This window comes from Rissa tridactyla, chromosome 13 (genome assembly GCF_028500815.1).
Source record: "Rissa tridactyla isolate bRisTri1 chromosome 13, bRisTri1.patW.cur.20221130, whole genome shotgun sequence".
NCBI lineage: Eukaryota > Metazoa > Chordata > Aves > Charadriiformes > Laridae > Rissa > Rissa tridactyla.
The window spans coordinates 12,861,929-12,881,095 of record NC_071478.1 but is presented as its reverse complement, the minus strand read 5'-3'; the positions used below and the strand labels follow the sequence as shown (position 1 = coordinate 12,881,095).

At 38.7% G+C, this 19,167-nt stretch overlaps 1 protein-coding gene across 1 annotated transcript in view; it reads left to right on the top strand.

The window, feature by feature from the left end:
• CCDC60 (coiled-coil domain containing 60) overlaps positions 1 to 17,816 on the top strand; it is a 62,341-nt gene extending 44,525 nt beyond the window's left edge. Inside the window, 10 exon segments of the mRNA XM_054219911.1 lie at positions 226 to 348; positions 1,703 to 1,807; positions 3,474 to 3,564; positions 5,393 to 5,618; positions 10,303 to 10,393; positions 11,002 to 11,100; positions 11,546 to 11,668; positions 13,057 to 13,188; positions 15,813 to 16,002; positions 17,468 to 17,816. Of these exon segments, the coding sequence (XP_054075886.1) occupies positions 226 to 348; positions 1,703 to 1,807; positions 3,474 to 3,564; positions 5,393 to 5,618; positions 10,303 to 10,393; positions 11,002 to 11,100; positions 11,546 to 11,668; positions 13,057 to 13,188; positions 15,813 to 16,002; positions 17,468 to 17,566 (1,279 nt within the window). The 3' untranslated portion in view covers positions 17,567 to 17,816.
• Positions 17,817 to 19,167: the final 1,351 nt, after the last annotated feature.

Sequence of the window (19,167 nt, the reverse complement as noted above, 5' to 3'; positions counted from 1 at the left end):
TAACTCAAAGTATAATAAACATATTAGAAATAACAAATAATTATATATTCTTGTAAACATAGATGTCAGGTTTGTAATATTAGTAAGTGATAAAAATGCAGTAATTCACAATTTAGAAATACACCTTTTTTTAAATGTAAGGAGGAGAAGAGGGAGTGTGATGATGTGAACACCATAAATGGTTTTATTTGCTCTGTCTTCATTTTGCATACTCTTTAACTTCAGTCTTGTCCTTTCCCACAGTTGCTCTCTGAGAAAGTCAGGGAACAAGAAAAAAAAGATGACCTTACAGTCTTTCACTCCTGTTTACACCAGTGTCTTGATTCCAAGCTTCCCCGGAGCAAAAAGGTATATTTGAAAGCAGATTTATGTCTTGCCCTCCTTGGTAGGACATAAACAGAGTTCACAGCAACACAAACTCATATCATAGAATCATAGAATGGTTTGGGTTGGAAGGGACCTTAAAGATCATCTTGTTCCAACCCCCCTGCCCTGGGCAAGGATATCTCCCACTAGACCAGGCTGCTCAAAGCCTTGTCCAGCCTGGCCTTGAACACTTCCAGGGATGGGGCATCCACAACCTCCCTGGGTAACCTGTTCCACTGCCTCACCACCCTCACAGTAAAGAATTTCTTCCTAATATCCAATCTAAATCTACTCTCCTTCAGTTTGAAACTGTTGTCCCTTGCCCTATCGCACCACTCCCTGATAAAGAGTCCCTCCCCATCCTTCCTGTAGGCCCCCTTCAGGTACTAGAAGGCTGCTATAAGGTCTCCCCAGAGCCTTCTCTTCTTCAGCCCGAACAACTCCAACTCTCTCAGGCTGTCCTCATAGCAGAGGTGCTCCAGCCCTTTGATATCACATATACCTAGAGCCGCTGTTCAACTGGTAAACACGTATCCTAAGAATTTCAGGAGTTTATGGTGAAATAGTCTGTCTTTACTAATAGCAATTGTTAATTTCTAACTTTAAATGATGGAATCCTATGAGTTACTGAAAACTGTGGTATAGCTTTCAAGATCAGGCTCATTTTAAGGAAAGGCTGTCAAAATTAAAATTTAATTTGCCTAGTTAAAAAAAAAAGTAGGCCTATGAAAGAGAGGGAGAAGACGGTGTGTGTACCTTGTACGCTTCTATATATTTTGTATTCGTCACTAATACATACTATCTGTTCTGTTCTAAGTTCATTGACCTAATTGCTCGCCAAAACTGTCTTTATATAGTTTATGTTTGCACGTGGAACAAGCTAAAATGCCAAAGATAATCTTAGTTCAGAAAAAGATGGGTCTGACATTTTAAACTCACACACTGCTTTTACTTAAAGGCAAAACTTAAAAGCTACTGTAGAATTCGAAAACTGTAAGAATCCATATCGTAATAAATGCTGGAATCCTCATAGGTATGAAATGAGCTGGAATATCATTCCAGCTGGAATGATAAATGCTGGAATCCTCATAGGTATGAAAGCACTGAGCATGTCACTGAGATGACTTCATTGAAAACTTCACATCCAAAAATATACTTTCAGGATTCAGAATTATGTATCAATATTACAAAAACCTTGAGAGATGTCTAGAATTCACTGGGACAGTGAAAAAACATCTGCTACAGAAATGCTTAGATGTATCTACTTCAGCCAACATAATGCCAGTTTGACTGTTTCCCTGACTCTGTAGTATAACATATTTGTTTCTCTTTGCAGTGAGCATCTCTTCCGTCAGCTGTGCGCCATACACTGGCTTTTGGAAGCTTTGACTCTTGAATCCAACAGTTCTATGCGTTCTATATTTACCTGTTGGAATCCAGCGTATGTGCACAATGCATGATAGTAGATGGAATAAGGAGTTTGGGATCTTTTGTCCTTTATATATTGCTGTTTCTCTTCTTTGAAGTAATAACTATTTGAGTGAAATCTTATTAATTCTGTGCCATGCAACATAAACAAATTTTGCATTGACTTTGCCTCTGTACAGTCAGCAGGAAGCTGTACCGTCAAGTCAGAGGCACAGCATGGTCCTCTGTTATTGCAAGTTGTAGAACCAGGAGAAAACACCGAACTATCCCAGCCAAATTTAGCTGTGTTTTCTTTCCTTTTTTTCTTCTGGTTAATAATTATGCAAATTAAATACCTGTAGTAATATATGTATGTATATTCCCATAGCCTTCCCTTGGAGGCTTATTCCAGTGAACTCAACAGGAATTTCAGACACGTTATAATTACAGAACATAAACAAGTATTAAGTGATGTCTAGTAGCTGGTTTCAGTCTATCAATTATGTATGACAGTGATGGGTACTTGTAAAAGAAGCATTGTTTCTGAACTTTTATACTGTTAAAAGTAAATATTAATTTATGTTCTCAACCTTTTTAGTCAATTAATCATGTTGACGTAACACGTATTTAAATTATTCATGAGTGTGTGGAAAAACCGTGAACAGTTTATACTCTGATTTGCAGGGCAGAGCTCTTCAAAGCTGTTTGGTTTTGTCTGTATATTCTCAGTCAAGACAAATAGTGCCTATGTATAACAGAGGTGGCAGAGTAGCATTATATAGAATTACCTGATAAATTGGAGAGGAGAATCAATCCAGTGTCTATTGTGGATCGGTTTTTCACCCCGTTACATATGAGGACCAACTAGTAGACTGGGATAAGAGAAACAATTTGTCACCAAGTCTCAGATATACACTGAGAGCAGAGTATAAATGTGTCAGGCTCTGGATTAATTTCCAGGTTTGGAAGCAGTGCAATCTCTTGTTGTATACTTCCTTCTGCTCTCTGCTGCTGTCTTCAACCACCACTCCTCTCCCTCAGTGCAATTTGAACTGATCTGCATGCACACATACTTCATTACACAGTAACTATGAAAAATTAGGCTTACATTTAGTACACTTAGATCATATAGTCTCTGTCTGCACAAAAAGATTTTTTTTTTTTAGTGTGGTGAAGGAAGCAAACTTGGAACACATCTGCTTTGTAAAACCTTTGATCAGATGTGGACTGAGTGATAAATGAGACTCCCTCAGTAGTGATCCGTTATACCACAGCTGCAAGAACTGCAGCTTCCACATTTGCCTTTGTCAACATGATGTAACATTTAAACTTTTGGACCAATAGCGGTCTTCATTTAGCCAATAGCTATAAAAATCAAACTTGTATGAATCTGCTGTCATTTCGATCTGTGAAATCTTGCTATACTGGACAAAATGCTTCAGTACTTGCCCAGAGGAAGTTGAGAGCATAGTCTGGCCCAGTACATGCGTGATAATTTGTAGAAGGGCAGTGCTTTCTTTAGGTGGTTCTTTACTTGTGACTGCAACTTAGTCATGGCTTATACACCTTGCATTGTCTTTTCATTTCTGATAAGGAAAGATATACACCATAGTAGCAGTCAGCCACCTTTTACTATCCATTTATTGCATTTCTTAAAAGAACTCTCGAAATGGAAAACTAATTAAATTGTTTTTACTTAGGGACCCTGGTGGTTATAAAAAAACAGCGAAAGAAATCGAAGAGGAAAAGTTAGCAAAGTACATGTGGGATCTCTTTATTACAAACACAAAGGTAACTTCATTGTTAATTTCTTCCTTGGGACCTAATCCAGCTTTTCCAGCATTTGTTTTGTTGCTTGATTGAACTCCCTGATACCACATTTTATGCTCTGGATCTTGTGACTGCAGAATACTTGTCTCTCTGGGTTTTGAAGAATAACAATTTGATACTAGGTAATAGGAAGAGCAGTATGTAGGTGACTGAAACTGTGGTCTGGTCTTAGTGATAACTACTGATGTGGGAAGAATTAAATATTCGGCTAAAACATAACTAGACTCTTTATTGCATTTACCCCCTTTTTTATCACTGAGTCATGTAGAAGTACTTGTTCACAGAAATTTTTCAGTCAAATGGGGATTTCAGACTGGAATCCTGGAGGCCTTATTCTAGTAAGTTCTAGTCATGATTTGTTTGGTTGCCTTTTTACACAGAATTTAAAGCTAAATTTGGAAACAAATTCCAAATGTTGAGGCCTTTAAAGAAAGCAGGATTCACTTGCCACATTCAAAGCAAAGGCAAGGAAAGGAAATAACAAGCAATTCAGATGAAAGCCTTTTAAAAGAGGAAAAAAAGTTAATACTTGAGAGGAAATTAAACACTAGAAAATTATCTGTACCACTTGGTAACTGTTTTACTATCTTTCTGAAACCACAGAAAGACTTTCTTTTTGAAAGTGCTGAGGTGACTGGAGGAAAACGAAGGGGGAATGAGTGACGCTTAGGAGTATAACTAAGAGAACTCAAAGAACCAGTGGGTTTCTCAGTCTGTAGCACATCTTACGTTTTGGTCTTCAACAGTTTACTTAAGCTTTTCGTTCCTTGTTGTGCCCCCGATAAGGCTAAATTAAACATGTTTTGTGAAGTGCTGTTAGAACCACGGGTGAGGCACTCTTAGAAATACGAGCTGTTGTTATATGCAGGTTATTTGCGCTTGTTATTTTTCAACACCTGCAGCTTGTATTCTCATGACATAAAATGATTCAATATAAGATTACGATTTCTGTTGGGGAATAAGCAGCAAAAGCGAAACTCTTAAAAGACAAAGATTGTGTTTTTATGCAAATATTCTTCCTTCTGTTAGTAAACAGAGAGGGAAAGTCAGCAAGTCACATAAATAACAGTTACTTCTAAATAGGAAGCTTTCTGATTTTTCCATGCAGTCCTACCAGTTCTCTAAAGTCAGGTCCAAATGAACATGAGTGGAAGAAACCAAAGTGCATGTCAGTCTTAATGTGTCTTTCAGCATTTGCATTGGTGAGGCTTTTATTTTTTTTCCTCCCTGAATTAATGACAATTTCCTTTCTTTTTAGGCTAGTCTTACTTGAAGACTGCTTTTTGTATTTGATATGAAACTTCTGGTGGACATATTCGGGGCACTTACTTTATAATACGTATTGTTCTGATTATCAAGTCTGCAGAATTCAGTCTGCTTTCAAACTTCAGTTTTACATTCCTGACACAGGAAATTTGTTTGCCAAGTTATTGGGTGTTGGGAGGAGCCCTGAACATTTATCAAACTGCTTTAACCTATTCTTCCGTGTACATGAGAAGGTTGCTCTGTTACCAACCCTCTCTTCAGCTGCAGTGTTACTTGTTTACAAATTAGCTTAATCTGTTGGCATTAATGCTATAGCAGAGGAGTATTGAAGAAAGATAACAAAATGAAGGAGGTCCTACCCAAGATATCACTAGTTTTTTTGAAGAGACTGGAGAAAAATCTATAAGGTTACAGGAGGACCAGAAGGATCTAATATTGGAATTAGTTATAGAAATATGATTCTTTGTTGTCAAATTGCTATAGAAAACCCCTCTGTCCTATTAATTTCTTCTTCTATGTACAGAAAAGCACATGGAAAGCACGAATCGGTGCACTTAGGAAGATAAACAAGACATCTGTTCCAGGCATCTCTCAGCTTAGCTGTCAGTCATCTCCTGGAGGTCAAACCCCTCATGGCAGTGAACCTTCCACTGTACTTTGCTCTGAAGACAATGTCGAGATTAATGTAGCTTCATCTGATGCTATGAGTGAGTCGGCACAAGCTAAAGAACAACGACCTCTTTTCCCCTGTAAGTTACTTTTCTTGACTACCAATATCAAATGGATTTGCTTTCAGTGTTACAAGAGAGAACCTTGCCAAAGACACTACTACAGGTACCAGTGTATTTCTCTTCAGGCGCGTGGAAACTTGTACAAGTCTGTGCCCTCCCTGTTAGCAAATTGGTTTAAAGACGATATATTGCCATGTGAATATTAAGTAAGAGTTTTAATTAAAATTGAGTTACAGCAGTTGTACAATCAGACTGTCATCCACATCTGTAAGATCCAGCAGGAGGTGAAAACAGTGAAACTGTTCTCTGCTGTAACCAGCTGATCCACTGTATACGTATCTGTGTAACTTAGGGGGTTCTGTTTAACTTAGGGGTTTCTTACTCTGTATTTCTCCCATCAGGGATTACCTGCACTTGGCAGACCTGACAGAATAGTCTGTATCTGTTAGCTCTGCAATGTGTTTCAGTACAAAGCTAGGTAATCTTGTCTTTTCCCTTCCTTCTGAGTAAAGCTGGACCAGAAAAGCACATTAGCATTTAGTACTGCTAATTGTCTTTTAATTGGTATTTATATTATCATTATTAGGCTGACATCATGCTCTGCTAGACTCTCAATTATCACTCAGGAGGAGCTCTTGGAGTCATTTGGGATAGTTCTGTGAATGTTCAGTAGCTATCAAAAAAGCAAAAAGAACCCTAAGAATGAAGTGGAAGACAAAGCACAAAACCTGTTACGCAAAAATACAAGTGTTTTGTATATGCCTCTTCAGTTCCAGTCCTTCCAGTTCAGACAAGCAGGTATCAGCAGTAGTAAAGTTTGGGGGGGGAAAAAAGTGGTGAGGTGTGTTAGAGGTACAGAATAGCTTCCATATGAGAACGAATTAAACAGACTAGGGCTCTTCAGTACAGAAAAGAAATGGCTGAATACAAGGTTATGGCAGATTTCTGTAATATCATGAAGTACGTGGAAGAAAGTGGTTAGAGGGTAGTTATTCACAACTTACCTTAACACCAGATTTATGGAACACCAAATTAAATTATTGGTCAGAAAATTTAAAGCAATGGGAAGTGTTTTCACGGAATATGTGCTTAAACTTAGGAACTCATTTCTACAATATATTGCTGGAAGTATATTCAAGTCCAAAACCAATTAAATGAATAGAAGAAAAGACAATTAATTGCGTTTAAATGTAAAGGAATGGACACATTCTCTGGGTCTGAAAGACCTTTAGGTTCAGACTGCCAAAAGCTGGGTGGCTATATCAGGAAGCTTGTGCTAATATCATATAGTACCTACACCGCTGCTGCTCTCCCTGGCACTGAGCACAGATGAATAGCTTCCTATGACATGAATAAGAGTAGTGGAGAATTCAAAGCTATAATTTCAAGTAAGTTGTTTACAGATGTAAGTGAACAATTGGTTTGTGTGTGAGATGAGATTTGAAAATAATTTTGAGATCTGTAACGGCTGTGAGCCTTCATTTGCTGTGGGACATAAAGAAATGTCTTGTAGTATGTGTGATGTAGGGGAAGGATGTTCAGTGTACCCTTTGGAACACCGTCACATGATTGCCTGTGATTTCAAGGGACTGGCCTGAGTTACAAGTCTGCTCCTTTCGAGTATTATGTTCCTAGCTCTAAAAAATATGGGAAGTTAGTCTCTGCAGGGCAGCTCTGTAGCAAAGGTTGGATTCTGTAATGAATTCTGAAGCTGCTAGAATCATGTTTAATCCAGGATTCTGCTTATAGGATGCTTCATGGATAAATTAGAAATGGATTACAAGTACAGCTGCCTTGTAACCTTATACCCCAAATACATGAAGCTTCATGTGATTCATACAGACATAATTTTGAGAGCAAACACAACCCTAACCTACACGTATGCATATATATGTATATATTTCAAAAGTGTGAAAGGGATTCTATAGTAGGCAACTATCAGTAGATACAACTGAGTGTGTCTATTACCAAAAGATTTTTAAAGAAAGAACTCATAACTTAATATAAAGCGTTTTGTACAACTGTAATTTAGGTGCTGTTGTTCGGGGACAGCTGCTGTAGAATGCTTATACGAATTTGATTTTTCAGTACTGTTGGCTGTGTGAGGACCTCTACTAGTCCAGTTTAAATGTTACATCATGTTGACAAAGGTACAAGTGGAAGCTGCAGTCCTTGCAGCTGTGGTGTAACAACAGGTCACTGCTGAGGTAGTATCATTTATCATTCAGTCCACATCTGATCAAAGGTTTTACAAAGTTGATTAGTGTTCTAAGCTTGCTTCCTTCACCACATTAAAAAAAAAAAAATCTTTTTGTGCAGACAGAGACTATATGATCTAAATGTACTAAATGCAAGCCTAATTTTTCATAGTTACTGTGTAATGAAGTATGCATGTATGCAGATCAGTTCAAATGACATACATTTTCCTCACACTGAGAAATAGAATACGAGACTTGTATCTAAGAGATTAAACACTAACAGGACTTCATCCCCAAAGCTCTCTGGCCAGCAGTTTAGCTCTGAGTTCTCAGTCAAAAACATATTTTTAAAAGCGGAGGTATAAATATTTGTGCAAAGGATCCTCATTATAAAACTTACACCTGAATTTTGGGCTTTTCTTTGGGACTGGTGAATGTATTTTCAATTGATTTATGATTGTTAGATCCCTGCAAAACAGGTAAATTTTAGTGCCCCATTTCATAGATGATTTAGTAAGGCATAGAAATCAAGGTCGAATGAAATGAGCACATTCTTCTTTGCTGTTTTTTCTGTTTTCTAATTAATAGCTGACTACCTCACCGGCTATAGAGGTTAGTATTTCAAAAATATTATGAATATAGACAAGTTTGAGTATTTGTTCTCCAAATTTCTCCAGATGGAGAATTGAAACAGTTTCTAATGCTACAAAATGGAGGACAGAAAGGTATTGTGGCCTCTGTTTCTGTTGATCCAGCCAAAAAGAGGAGCTATATCTTTGTGGTATTAGCCCTGGTTTGCTTCCTGTCATCTCCCTCTAAAATCTGCCAACAGAACTGCTTTCAGGCCTGGCTTTAGACAGTTCAACTGATCTTGGAGAAAACATCAAATGCAACCACTGCTTAGTACAGCCCACTTCCCCCAAAGCACCGTTATCTGCAGAGTTACATGGGTTTCAGATATCCAGCCACTCTATCTGCCCAAATGGTAACCATAAATAGAAAGGACTGGGTTCTTCTAAGAAGGGTTCTGACACTGCATGCCAAGAACAGATGAGACTTGTATGCGGCCTTAGCTCAGTTTGAGCAGAGGCTCCCTGCCTGTATCGATGTCGGGTTCCAGACTCTGGGGGGTCATCCTTTGTATTCAACCTGCCCCTCGGCTCTAGCGCTCTAGAAGGCCCAGTGGTGTAGCCAGCATCTTACAGACTTACAATTTGAGACTAGTAGGGGTCACCGTGGAACCGTCACTACAACCAGGTAGTGCTAGAATTTGAGTTTCTGACTGGGATCTTGGCACTCTTGAAACTCACCTGGCTACAGCTAATAGAGCATCTCCATTATAAGCATGGTTCTTAAAATTTTAGCCCGTTAGCTGGCGCCCAGCAAACTCACGTCTTACATTTATAAATTCACAGTATAATATTCTGTACTTCTAACAAGTAGAAATAGTTTGTGCTGTTATTTAACACAGCCAACGTTCAGCAGTCGTTTTCTGCGATATTCTGTGGCGCTTCACAAAAACGTAGGAAAAGGACCTTTTGAATTTGGGGATTACAACTTCAAGGTTTTGAGTGCTCAGTAAAATGTCACTTATTACAATGTAGGACATATTGAGCACCTCAGAGGATGACTTACAATTTGGCAGCTTGTACTAGGATTTTTAATAACTAAGTGTGACAGTTGTGTTTTTTACTGCATGAGTGATTAGAGGGAATAATGCAGAGAAGATGGCCGTCTCAGTGTCTCTCCAGGGGTTTGGCATCAAAGCAGGAATGAAACAGCAGTGGGAAAGGAAACAGAGATGTCCATTTGAAGGAAACGTGAGTTAAATTGGCTTTCCAGGTATTCAAGGGAGAGGAGAATATACGTGTTCACATTACAGTGGAAGGCAGAAAAAGTAAGAGAGTGTTATTAGTGAGAGAGAGAGAGATCTGCTCAATGGAATGGTGCATAATCTGGAAACTACAGCAAGTGAAAGGCTACTTGAGGACATGTCTTAAATTTTAGTGGATGCTGATAAGGAGACACAGAAAGACAATTAGATACCTTTTGATGTTAAACGTATTAAATTCTATATGACATTTAAAAGAAGAATGGCAAAGTGATACGATAGACTTGAGATGCTAACAGCACAGTACAGGAAGTGAAAATTGACTTTTTGCATAGTTTTTCCAAATCTACCTGTTTTTCTAATACACTATTTTTATAAGCATCCAATGTAAAAAATATTTAGTATCTTCTACTAGATGGTGGGTTTTTTTCACAGCTGAAAGACCAAAGCTTATGTTTTAAGAAGTGGTTAATGAACTGGGTGCCTTCATATTTGGGTATCTATCTTGAAACCTCTTTAAAAATTTTGGAAGAAACTTTAATTTTTACAAATACTAAATAGCAGGTTTCTTTAGAATGTCCCATTCAGGCCAGCATACATGGCATCCTCTGCAAGGAAGAGAGGAATGTACTATTGACTTGACATGTTTTTACAGATTTGGTTTTTTCATCAGCTCTACAGAAAGTCAACCAGATAACACATGAAGAGGTGTCAAAAGAGGTCCATAGAAGAGATGCTATGGTTAAGAAGACTGGAGTGCAGCGGTACGTTACCTGAATGACTAGGAAAAGCAACCACTCAGGACAGAGCTTATGCTTCCACCGCTCCCCAGGCTCCTCTCCCCGCCCCGAACAACTGAATTCAGCATTCAGTGAATGCAGATGACATTTACGGTTTTTGGCATGGGTAGACGAACAGCCCATTTTACAGCTGTGCAAGCAGCATGTATTTTCTTGAAAATGCCCCATGAATCTTGCCTTTGCAAACAGAAGATACCTTATGCTCCAGCAACTTTGTAGGAAAAGTGATGTTCTATCTTATTCTTGTAGAATTGCTTCTGTTTCTGCCATTGCATTTTTCAGTAGTCTCTCTGTAACATTTCCAGCTAAGCTTCTGTTAGATGTGTTCCCTCATTACTCAGTTCTGTGATGGTTTCCACAGCTATAAGATCAACATGACAAACCATTCTTACAATTAGAATTTGCTGAAGCATTTTTTCCCCCTTGAGTTGAGGTTGAGAGAAATAAATTTTGTACCTGGATGGCTCCAGCAAGTCTGTAATGTTAAGAATATTTTTTCAGAACCTGTAGAATTTTTCACGTTCTGGGGAAGGTATACGGTATGCTACTTTAAACCTTGTTGTGTCTTACAGTTTGTTGCCAGTGGCTCGGAAGAATTACGGGGTAAAAATGTCATTCATTAAGGACCAAGAGAGTGTAATATCAAGAAAGCAGAAGCCCAGAAGGCAGAGGTAAGGGTACAAATCTGGTTTTGAAGCACATTATGTGTTTTATAAACTCAGCTCTGTATGTGGAAAGCATTTGGCATGCAAATGTCAGAGAGCAATTTTGTCACATGAGACCCGAGCAGGCCAGCGAAACCTTGCAGCACACGTAGTGCATTTCAATGCAATGCAAAGGCACTTTCCTAGAAGGATGTGACTGCAATGAAAGACGGTACAAATCCAAATTTAATATACTTTACAAATATTTTCTTATTTATAAAATTCTTTCATAAACTTGATGAATTAAAAAAAAACACTGAAAATTATATTAAGTTTGGATTTTGACTGAGAATAGGAGATCTCAGAATTTAATGTGGGCTCACATAGTTGTATGTTCTGAGCAACACAGGTGCTTACTACAAAATGGTTACCACAAGATGTTAATTTGAGTTTTGTGTTGTTTTACTTGCAGCTGCTATATCAGCTCTTTCATTAAAAGCAAATCTAACTTGTGTGCCGATATGAGGCAAAAGTTCACAGCAGTACGTGAAGAAGCAGCCTGTTGTTTACATGATACTCTAGAGTGCCTTGAGAGGTAGGAAGAGACTGTTTTCTCTTAAAATACCCCACACATTGCTCCTCACCAGATTTAGGACTTGTCTTCAGGCCTTTTAAATATGTGTTTATAATGGATTAAAGAATGGATTAAAATAAGAATACAGGGATGATGATACAAAGTTTTATGACTGTCCATGTACAAAAAACATATTACAGGTTAAACGTTCACAGCACTGTTCTGGGATATTTCTGAATGACTTTTCTGGAAATAGTTTTGCTAAAAACATTGGATATATTTACTTTGGACATTGTAGTCCTTTTCACCCAAAGACAGAACAATAAATTCAGTCACATACAACCTATATCGCTGTCTAGAGTTTTCAGTTCAGAGATCACTGTATTGTTCTTCAGCATTACTTTGACTTCTCACAGTAACAGTTGCAATGTCCTCTCTCAAGGCCTTTTGCTAGATCAGTGACATTTCTACCTTGTTGACCAGCTGAAGCCTGTCATCCTGTTCCTTTCAGCCAGAAACATTAATCTGTGATGTTTGTGCATATTCTTTTGTCTCAGTCAGCATCAGACCTGAGATCCTTCTCTACATTGTGGTTCTGGAGGGTGTTATAGGCACAGTTTGTTTTCCCCCCTCTTCCTTCTTCTTTCTATTCTTCTGTTCCATTTTGTACTTAGATTTTTTTTTTTTTTTTTTTGTGTGTGCCCAGAGCTTTCCTTATCTGGAGCTAGGTACTTGTTTTTGTCCCTGAGCAGCTGCTGTGACTGCATAAGGAACTAGTCCTTCCATACTGCAGGATGCTGGAATGATAAGGCAGATGAAAACTTACTTGCAGCTATTTTACCATTCTCCATACAAAGTGTATTCTGTTTGACCAGCATTTGGAGATGAAACCTCAGTTTGGCAGGATATAGTATAAGTAATTTATTGGAAAACAGATGTTTGTTTTTGTTATAACCCAGTAGTACTTTTTGTAGGAATGCATATGACCCCAATCTCTGGATCAAGATTCTAGCTCAGGTCACTCTATTCCACCTCTTTTCTGTTGTGCTTTAAATAATATTTTACCTTAAATCACTGCACAGTATTCTGTTTGTTTTCAAGCAGTGGATACCTGATAGAAAGCAGAGATTGAATTTCAATTTACCTGTTTTGATTATGAAGTTTGTTTCTTACCTACAGCTCAGAGTTGTTTCAAAACATAAACACTTTTAATATATCTGTAGAAATATGAATGTATGCAGGACACTGGAAAAGCAAAAATTGCTATTAGTGCCACAGACTGAAGATGCAATGTCTTCTTCACATTTATTGTTTTCTGCCTTCCTTAGTATCTTCCCAGTTAACTATGCAGAAGTATGATAACGTTTAAAACACGGCTTTAACTTTTAAGGTGCCTTTTTTTTTTGTAGGAAGCAGGAAGAGCGATGTTGTCAAAAATACCAGGCTTTGAAACATTTGACGTATTTCAGAAGAGACATGGAAAGAATAAGACAGCTGGGCATGAGACCCAAAAGAGAACCTGGTGAAGATGGACTAAACTGGTAAGGAGGCACAGAAGCCCTCAGTTCAAATGAGATTGTCAGCATCCCAGAGTTGTGTTTTAGTACGAAAAAACTTTTTTTCTTTTCCTTTTTTTTTTTTTCTCCCCAAAGCAGACTATCACTAGAAACCATTAAATCAGTTGCTGGAAATGCAGGCTTTCCAAACTGGTAGTAACAAAAATGCAGATATGATCTCTAGGAGCAGATCTCAGCCTGCTCAGCAAATAGGTTAATTTGAAATGGTAAGAATGGGGATAATGAAGAGTTCCTTTCCAGTAATATTGGGCAAAAAGCACTCGTTGCGTTTGCACACACACCCCCAAGTGTGCAGCTTTATAGGAGATATCTTCCACCAGGAAGTATATAAAACACACTGTACCCTGAAGATGAGAGATACTGTGTAAACGTACATGGGTTAGATTCATGACTTCTTACTGAACTGAACATTCACAGTATTAAAACTGATGGCAAAGGCAGCTTTGACTCTAGCCATCCATGTTAAAAAGAGAAATATTTTCCCTGCCAATGTTTGAACTGCACATGGATAACACTGCAACGCTAACAAGGGCAAGCAGAGTAATCACCTGAATGATTCCCAGTACAGCAATTCTGCAGATTACTAGTGGTTTATGTTTGAAAGGATATTAGCTGTATCCAGTGATCAGCTTCCAGATACACACTAGAAATAGCCTACCAGAATACCTCAGCAAGCTCACAGCGTGTTCCCTACTGCCCTGTCCATGAGATCTCCTTGGATGTGGGATTACAGAGTATGCAAACTGCATGGAATGTTTGTCTTTTTTTTCAGCCAGCCCTGTTTCACTCTCCTTGATAGTAAGCCTTCTGCCCTTCATAATTTGAGATAATGAAAAGTCCATTTCTAATCTCGGGTCCAAAGTGCAGGTGGCCCAGGACACATCAGGAACACATCAGTTATGCATTAATGAATTAACCTAGTCTTGGTCTATCTATCAGAATTCCAGTTTTAGTTGTCAAACATATATGCTCCAGCTGTCCCACAAATTTAAGATCTGGCACCTAAATAAGCCCTGAAACTGGAGTGGATGGAGTTTTGTTTTTATACTTAGTTCCGCGAGGAGAAGCGTTGATTTGGACAAACCTCTATGAATATAAAGGCGACTATACCTATATGGCTTTTTACTTTTCCCCCTATGCAAGAATAGTACTAAAGTTCACTGTTGCTTCATATGAAAATAGTGCTTCCCTAGTGAGGAGGCTGTCTTGCTTTGACTATGCCAGCATAGTTAGACGAGTTTAGCTTTCTATGCCAGGCCTGCTGTGCAAAGCACTATCCACCAGGGGAATGAAGAGTGAAATCTCTGACAAGGCTGGGCAACCCCCTTGTGGAGACACAAGTCATGACAGAGAAATTGCTTTTACCATACCACTTGTTTCATTTACAATAGGGCCTCTTTTTCCCGTACCCTTGCAAACACTGCCTTGCCCAGAAAGCTGAATCACAGTAGGAACGCTTTGCTAGTATATGCTGTCAGTCTAGTTTTCTTATCTCTCTCGTGAAGTGAGAAAACCCCAAAATAATATAAAATACGAAGAATGCAGTACAAAAGTACGCTAAGCATAGCTTCCTTTCTCAAATAAAATATCCTAATATACGGATGGGTTATAAAAGGCCTGTGTGTGACAAGATTATGGTAACCTGGGTAATCTAGCCACTGATAATGAGTTGACTGCACAGCCATACCCATACCAGCAGTGTACTACTGAGTATAGAACTGGCCCTAGTGAAGATGAGAACCTACGTGTTTCCTTTTTTACTGGTTTAAGGAGGAAGTTTCTCACCCCTCTCCTACTGTCCCAGTAACGTGTATCCTAAATTGGAGGGAGGCAGCATTTCTTGCTTGATGTGTTGCCAAATTCTCAGCCCTTGGCAATGAAAGCCACAGCACACCGTAGTCATGCACAGTCTAGAAAGGTTTGGAACATCAGTCTTCAGAACTGTCAAAGCCGCACTGCAGAATTTATGCAGAACACTAAAAAAAAAAAAGTAGTCTTTTCACAAGAGTTTTATTTTTATTGTAATGTGTAATTCTCCTTCTGAATCTCTATATTCAGAGTGAAATGGTAAAGACTGCGTGTTACAGTACACTTACATCAGTGATTTTTATGACAGGACAGAGAGAGAGGAGAATGATGATAGCACAGGGAAAAGGGATAGTAAAGAGAATCCGAAAGTGTGTCAGATCAGGGACTGATTGCACTGGAAAATCCGTAGAGGCTAAACAAAATAAATAGAGAAAAGATGAAGAGGACAAATCTGTAGTAAAATGGAAACATTTGTTAGGATTTTATTATTTCCTTACATACCCAAGTTTGTCATCCAAAATTTAAATGAACAATGAAGAAGCATCTATTTCAATGCCCTGCAAAGGGAATTGGTGCACAAGTCCAATAAAGTAAAGCTCTTTCACATTATTCACTCAGAGTTACACTGAGTATTGCATTCCCCAAAGAGCCATTTTTTTCCTGCGGAAGTTATGGAGGCAGTGAAGTGGCAGAAATGCCAGGCAAACCCAGAGTTATTAATCAGATATGCATTTGTTCCCATGGCTTCTCTTTTATTGCTCTTCTTCTTTCTGCTAAAGGTTTCCTGTATTGCTTGCCAGACTCCCAGAGTCTGTGAAAAGTGACTGTAACGTACAGAAAATCTTAAAGAAACTGGAAAAATATGGCAAGACTCCTGACTTGAAAATTCCTCCAGACACCTTTCTTAAGGCTCTGGCTGATCTACAGGTGTGGGAGCTGTGTTCTCCAGAAATTGCTGCAGCTGTGGAGGTGAGATGAGTCCAGTTCTTGATTCTCTATGTGATGAGGGTGGGAAGAGCAGGCACCTATGGGTGAAATTCATGCAGTGGAAAGTTACCAGATGAAATCATTTAGGATCTCACTAAATGAAGATGCTGTTATTCACCTTTTACAAGGCACTTTGAACTCCTCAGAAGAAAGATGTTATGACAAGCATTGGATTATTAGTCAGTATCATCTTAATATGATGTCATTGTTGATTTATTTACCACCACAGTGAAAGTGACATCTGTCGTAAATTGTTAGGATACTTGAAGAGAAACATTAACTTCTTGTGCCCTGAAAAGGCCTGTCATTCCCAATAGTTACATCCATGAGCTATTCAAGTGTTGTATTACGTCACTGATCCAGGATCTCAGCAGATATCTTTGTTTTGCTTCAGCAACGTTAAAAAAAAAAAAAAAATCTGCTTCTCAAGATGTTAAGTGGGGCTCAGTTCTTGTAGTTCTAGAAGCAACTGGCAGAAGAGGAAGGACACAAGAAAGAGAAAAATACATTTAGAATGTATACTGCTATGTAGTCCAACCAGGTAACTAACTTACAAAAAATGGCAATGATGCCACCTTGTGGTTTTTGTTCTCATCACAGTTATCTCCCCTAATTATAACACCAACAGAAATTTCTGAGAGGGAGCAGGTTATTGTGCGTCTTGCCTATATTGAGTGTTATACCTTAAAAAAGCAAAGATTTAGCACCCAAGATGTCGAGATCAGATTACCTGTATTTTCTTGATGTCTCAAAAATAGCCATTCTGTCTTGTGCCCTAATTTGCATAGTCACTAATGAGAGAGGCAGCCTTGCCTTGATGTTCCATATATAAGCCTCTTTTGCTTGCTGGTTTTAGATCTATTTCTTTGCTGTTTCCATTCTGTTCCCTTTTGCATTTTGATCCCTCATATCAGTACAATAGTAATAGAGAAAAACATGTGAGCATAGCTGAATCTCCTATCTATTTATTTATACATCTTTCAAAAATAGCCATAGATGAAGAAGGACCCTGGTGCTCCTTCTGACTGGAATAGATAAAGGAAATTGTTGTATTTTAGGAGCAAGAAGAGCATTACTTGAATATGACCTGGCTAACACTGATAGACGTTCCAGATGAAGTTCTTAGTTAACTTCAAGTTGCTTTAATGTATGTACTGCAATGGTAGGTAGAAGATAGCTGCAAGTTTAAAACAGAAAAACTTGACTTGGAAGGATTCGGGATATAAATTGCAATGGAGATTGTAGCTTTCCTTTTAATTCATTTTAGAGCATATCCAGCTGTTCTGAAAGTTGCATTAAAAATGTTTTGGTGATATAAAACACTATACTAACTGTTTGCAGAAGCCATTACGTTTGTTTTGTTGTTACAATGCTCATAGTTTCCCATAGGTTATCTCTCTCTTACATATAAATCAAAAGCTCAGGAAAGAACCTTTTTCTGTTTCAGTTTGTACGTGAAAATATTGTGCAGATGCCAGAAGAGGATTTCAACGAGTGGTTTCAGACAAGAGTAGCCCCCCTCAGCAGGGAGTCCTCCACTGTTTAATCAAACAAGACAGATGAGATGGTTTCCAGCTACAACTGTCTTCAAGCAAAAAAGTACCACGTGTTGAGATCTGCCTTCAAGGAAGACTAGGGAAGGGGAGGTAGCTTCAGGAAGTCCCACTGACCACTCTTGCACAACTGAAACTTGTCCCTCTACGGTGCTCCGCTAGCCGCAGTTGGCCATAGAAAATAAAAGCTAAATACTGTTGCTTCTTCCTGTATGAAGTCTTGGGCTCACCATCAAATTTCAATCTCATCTAACTATACAGGATGAAGACTGAGTTTCTAATCACAAGACAGGTCGTTTCTTCAGATATTCCTCTAACAATACCTACAGTATAACAAGCAGCTACTCAGTACAGATATACTGATTGCCATAAATAAGTAGCATTGTCTCTGCCCTTCATTTTAACCCTCCTTCATGAAAAATATCCCAAGCCCAGGATAGCTGTGAGCTTTAAGACAATTCCTTTTTTTTCCTGCATGAATTCTTTTTTGTAATTCAGATGTTTTATTTTTGCATTGAGTTTATTCTGTAGTTATTCTGTGATTGAGTTAATTCTTGCCTTATTAAAATCAATATTGAAAAAACAAGCATCTTTAGATGCATTTCACAGATTTTCACCTGAAGATATGTTTTTCCCCAATTACATTAGCGTATGTTTGCCATTGCTCTGCTGGGTAAGACAGTAGAATGACACCCCTGAACTTGCAGACAGTGATAAGTACATGACCTTTGTGAACCTGTCTGGGCTTAACTGTATGTTTAATGGTGGGTCACAACTGCTGGGTGATGGAGTCAGTAAGCCAGTGACCTTTTAAGCTGATGATCTTAATGAGCTGCTTACCTGCCTGGCAAAGCTTCCAGAGGACCCACTGGCGAGAAATGCTGTTGATCCTTCAGCCGTGATAAGGGGAAGCAAGGCCAGCTTAGGGTCCAGGTGAGTACAGTGACCACTGATGTATACAATATGTTATTGATTAATGGCCTTATTTTGTCCCCCTCCCCCCATTATCAAGAGAGAAATGTTTTTCAGGAAAAGAGCCAAGAACACAGATTTCTTTGACTTACAGCCATCAGAGAAAAGCAAGCTCTTAAAGTTCTGTTAAACTCCCACCTTTCTCATTCTATGTGGCAGTGATAAGCTAGCACTTGTACAGGTAGTGAAGCTATATTTTCCCCCTGCCCAGGCTTTTCTTTCCCTCCATCTCAAAATCCAGTGGCAAACTTCCCTCCAAAATTCTGTAGGATTGATCTAGTGCCCAGTGAAATCGGTGGCATTGCTTCTGCCAGATGAGCAGGATGAAGTCGCATTCTGACCTGTGAGACCTCAACTCTGCTGTTCAATGTATTCTTCCATTTTGTCTAACTTCCTTGCAGCCCTCCATGGGTTTTGAGAAACCTCAATTGTGCTGTTCTTTTGGGATCATTTCACCATGATCTGAGTCAAGTTTCATTATCGGTGCTGTTGTGTTACCCTATGGTAACAGCTGATACTACATGCAAACAAAAAGAACTCTTAATTTAGCATCTTGGAACCTCCTGGTTGAACTGTGGTTACACATGGTGAAACCTTCGCCTTGGTCCTTCCTCACTATATG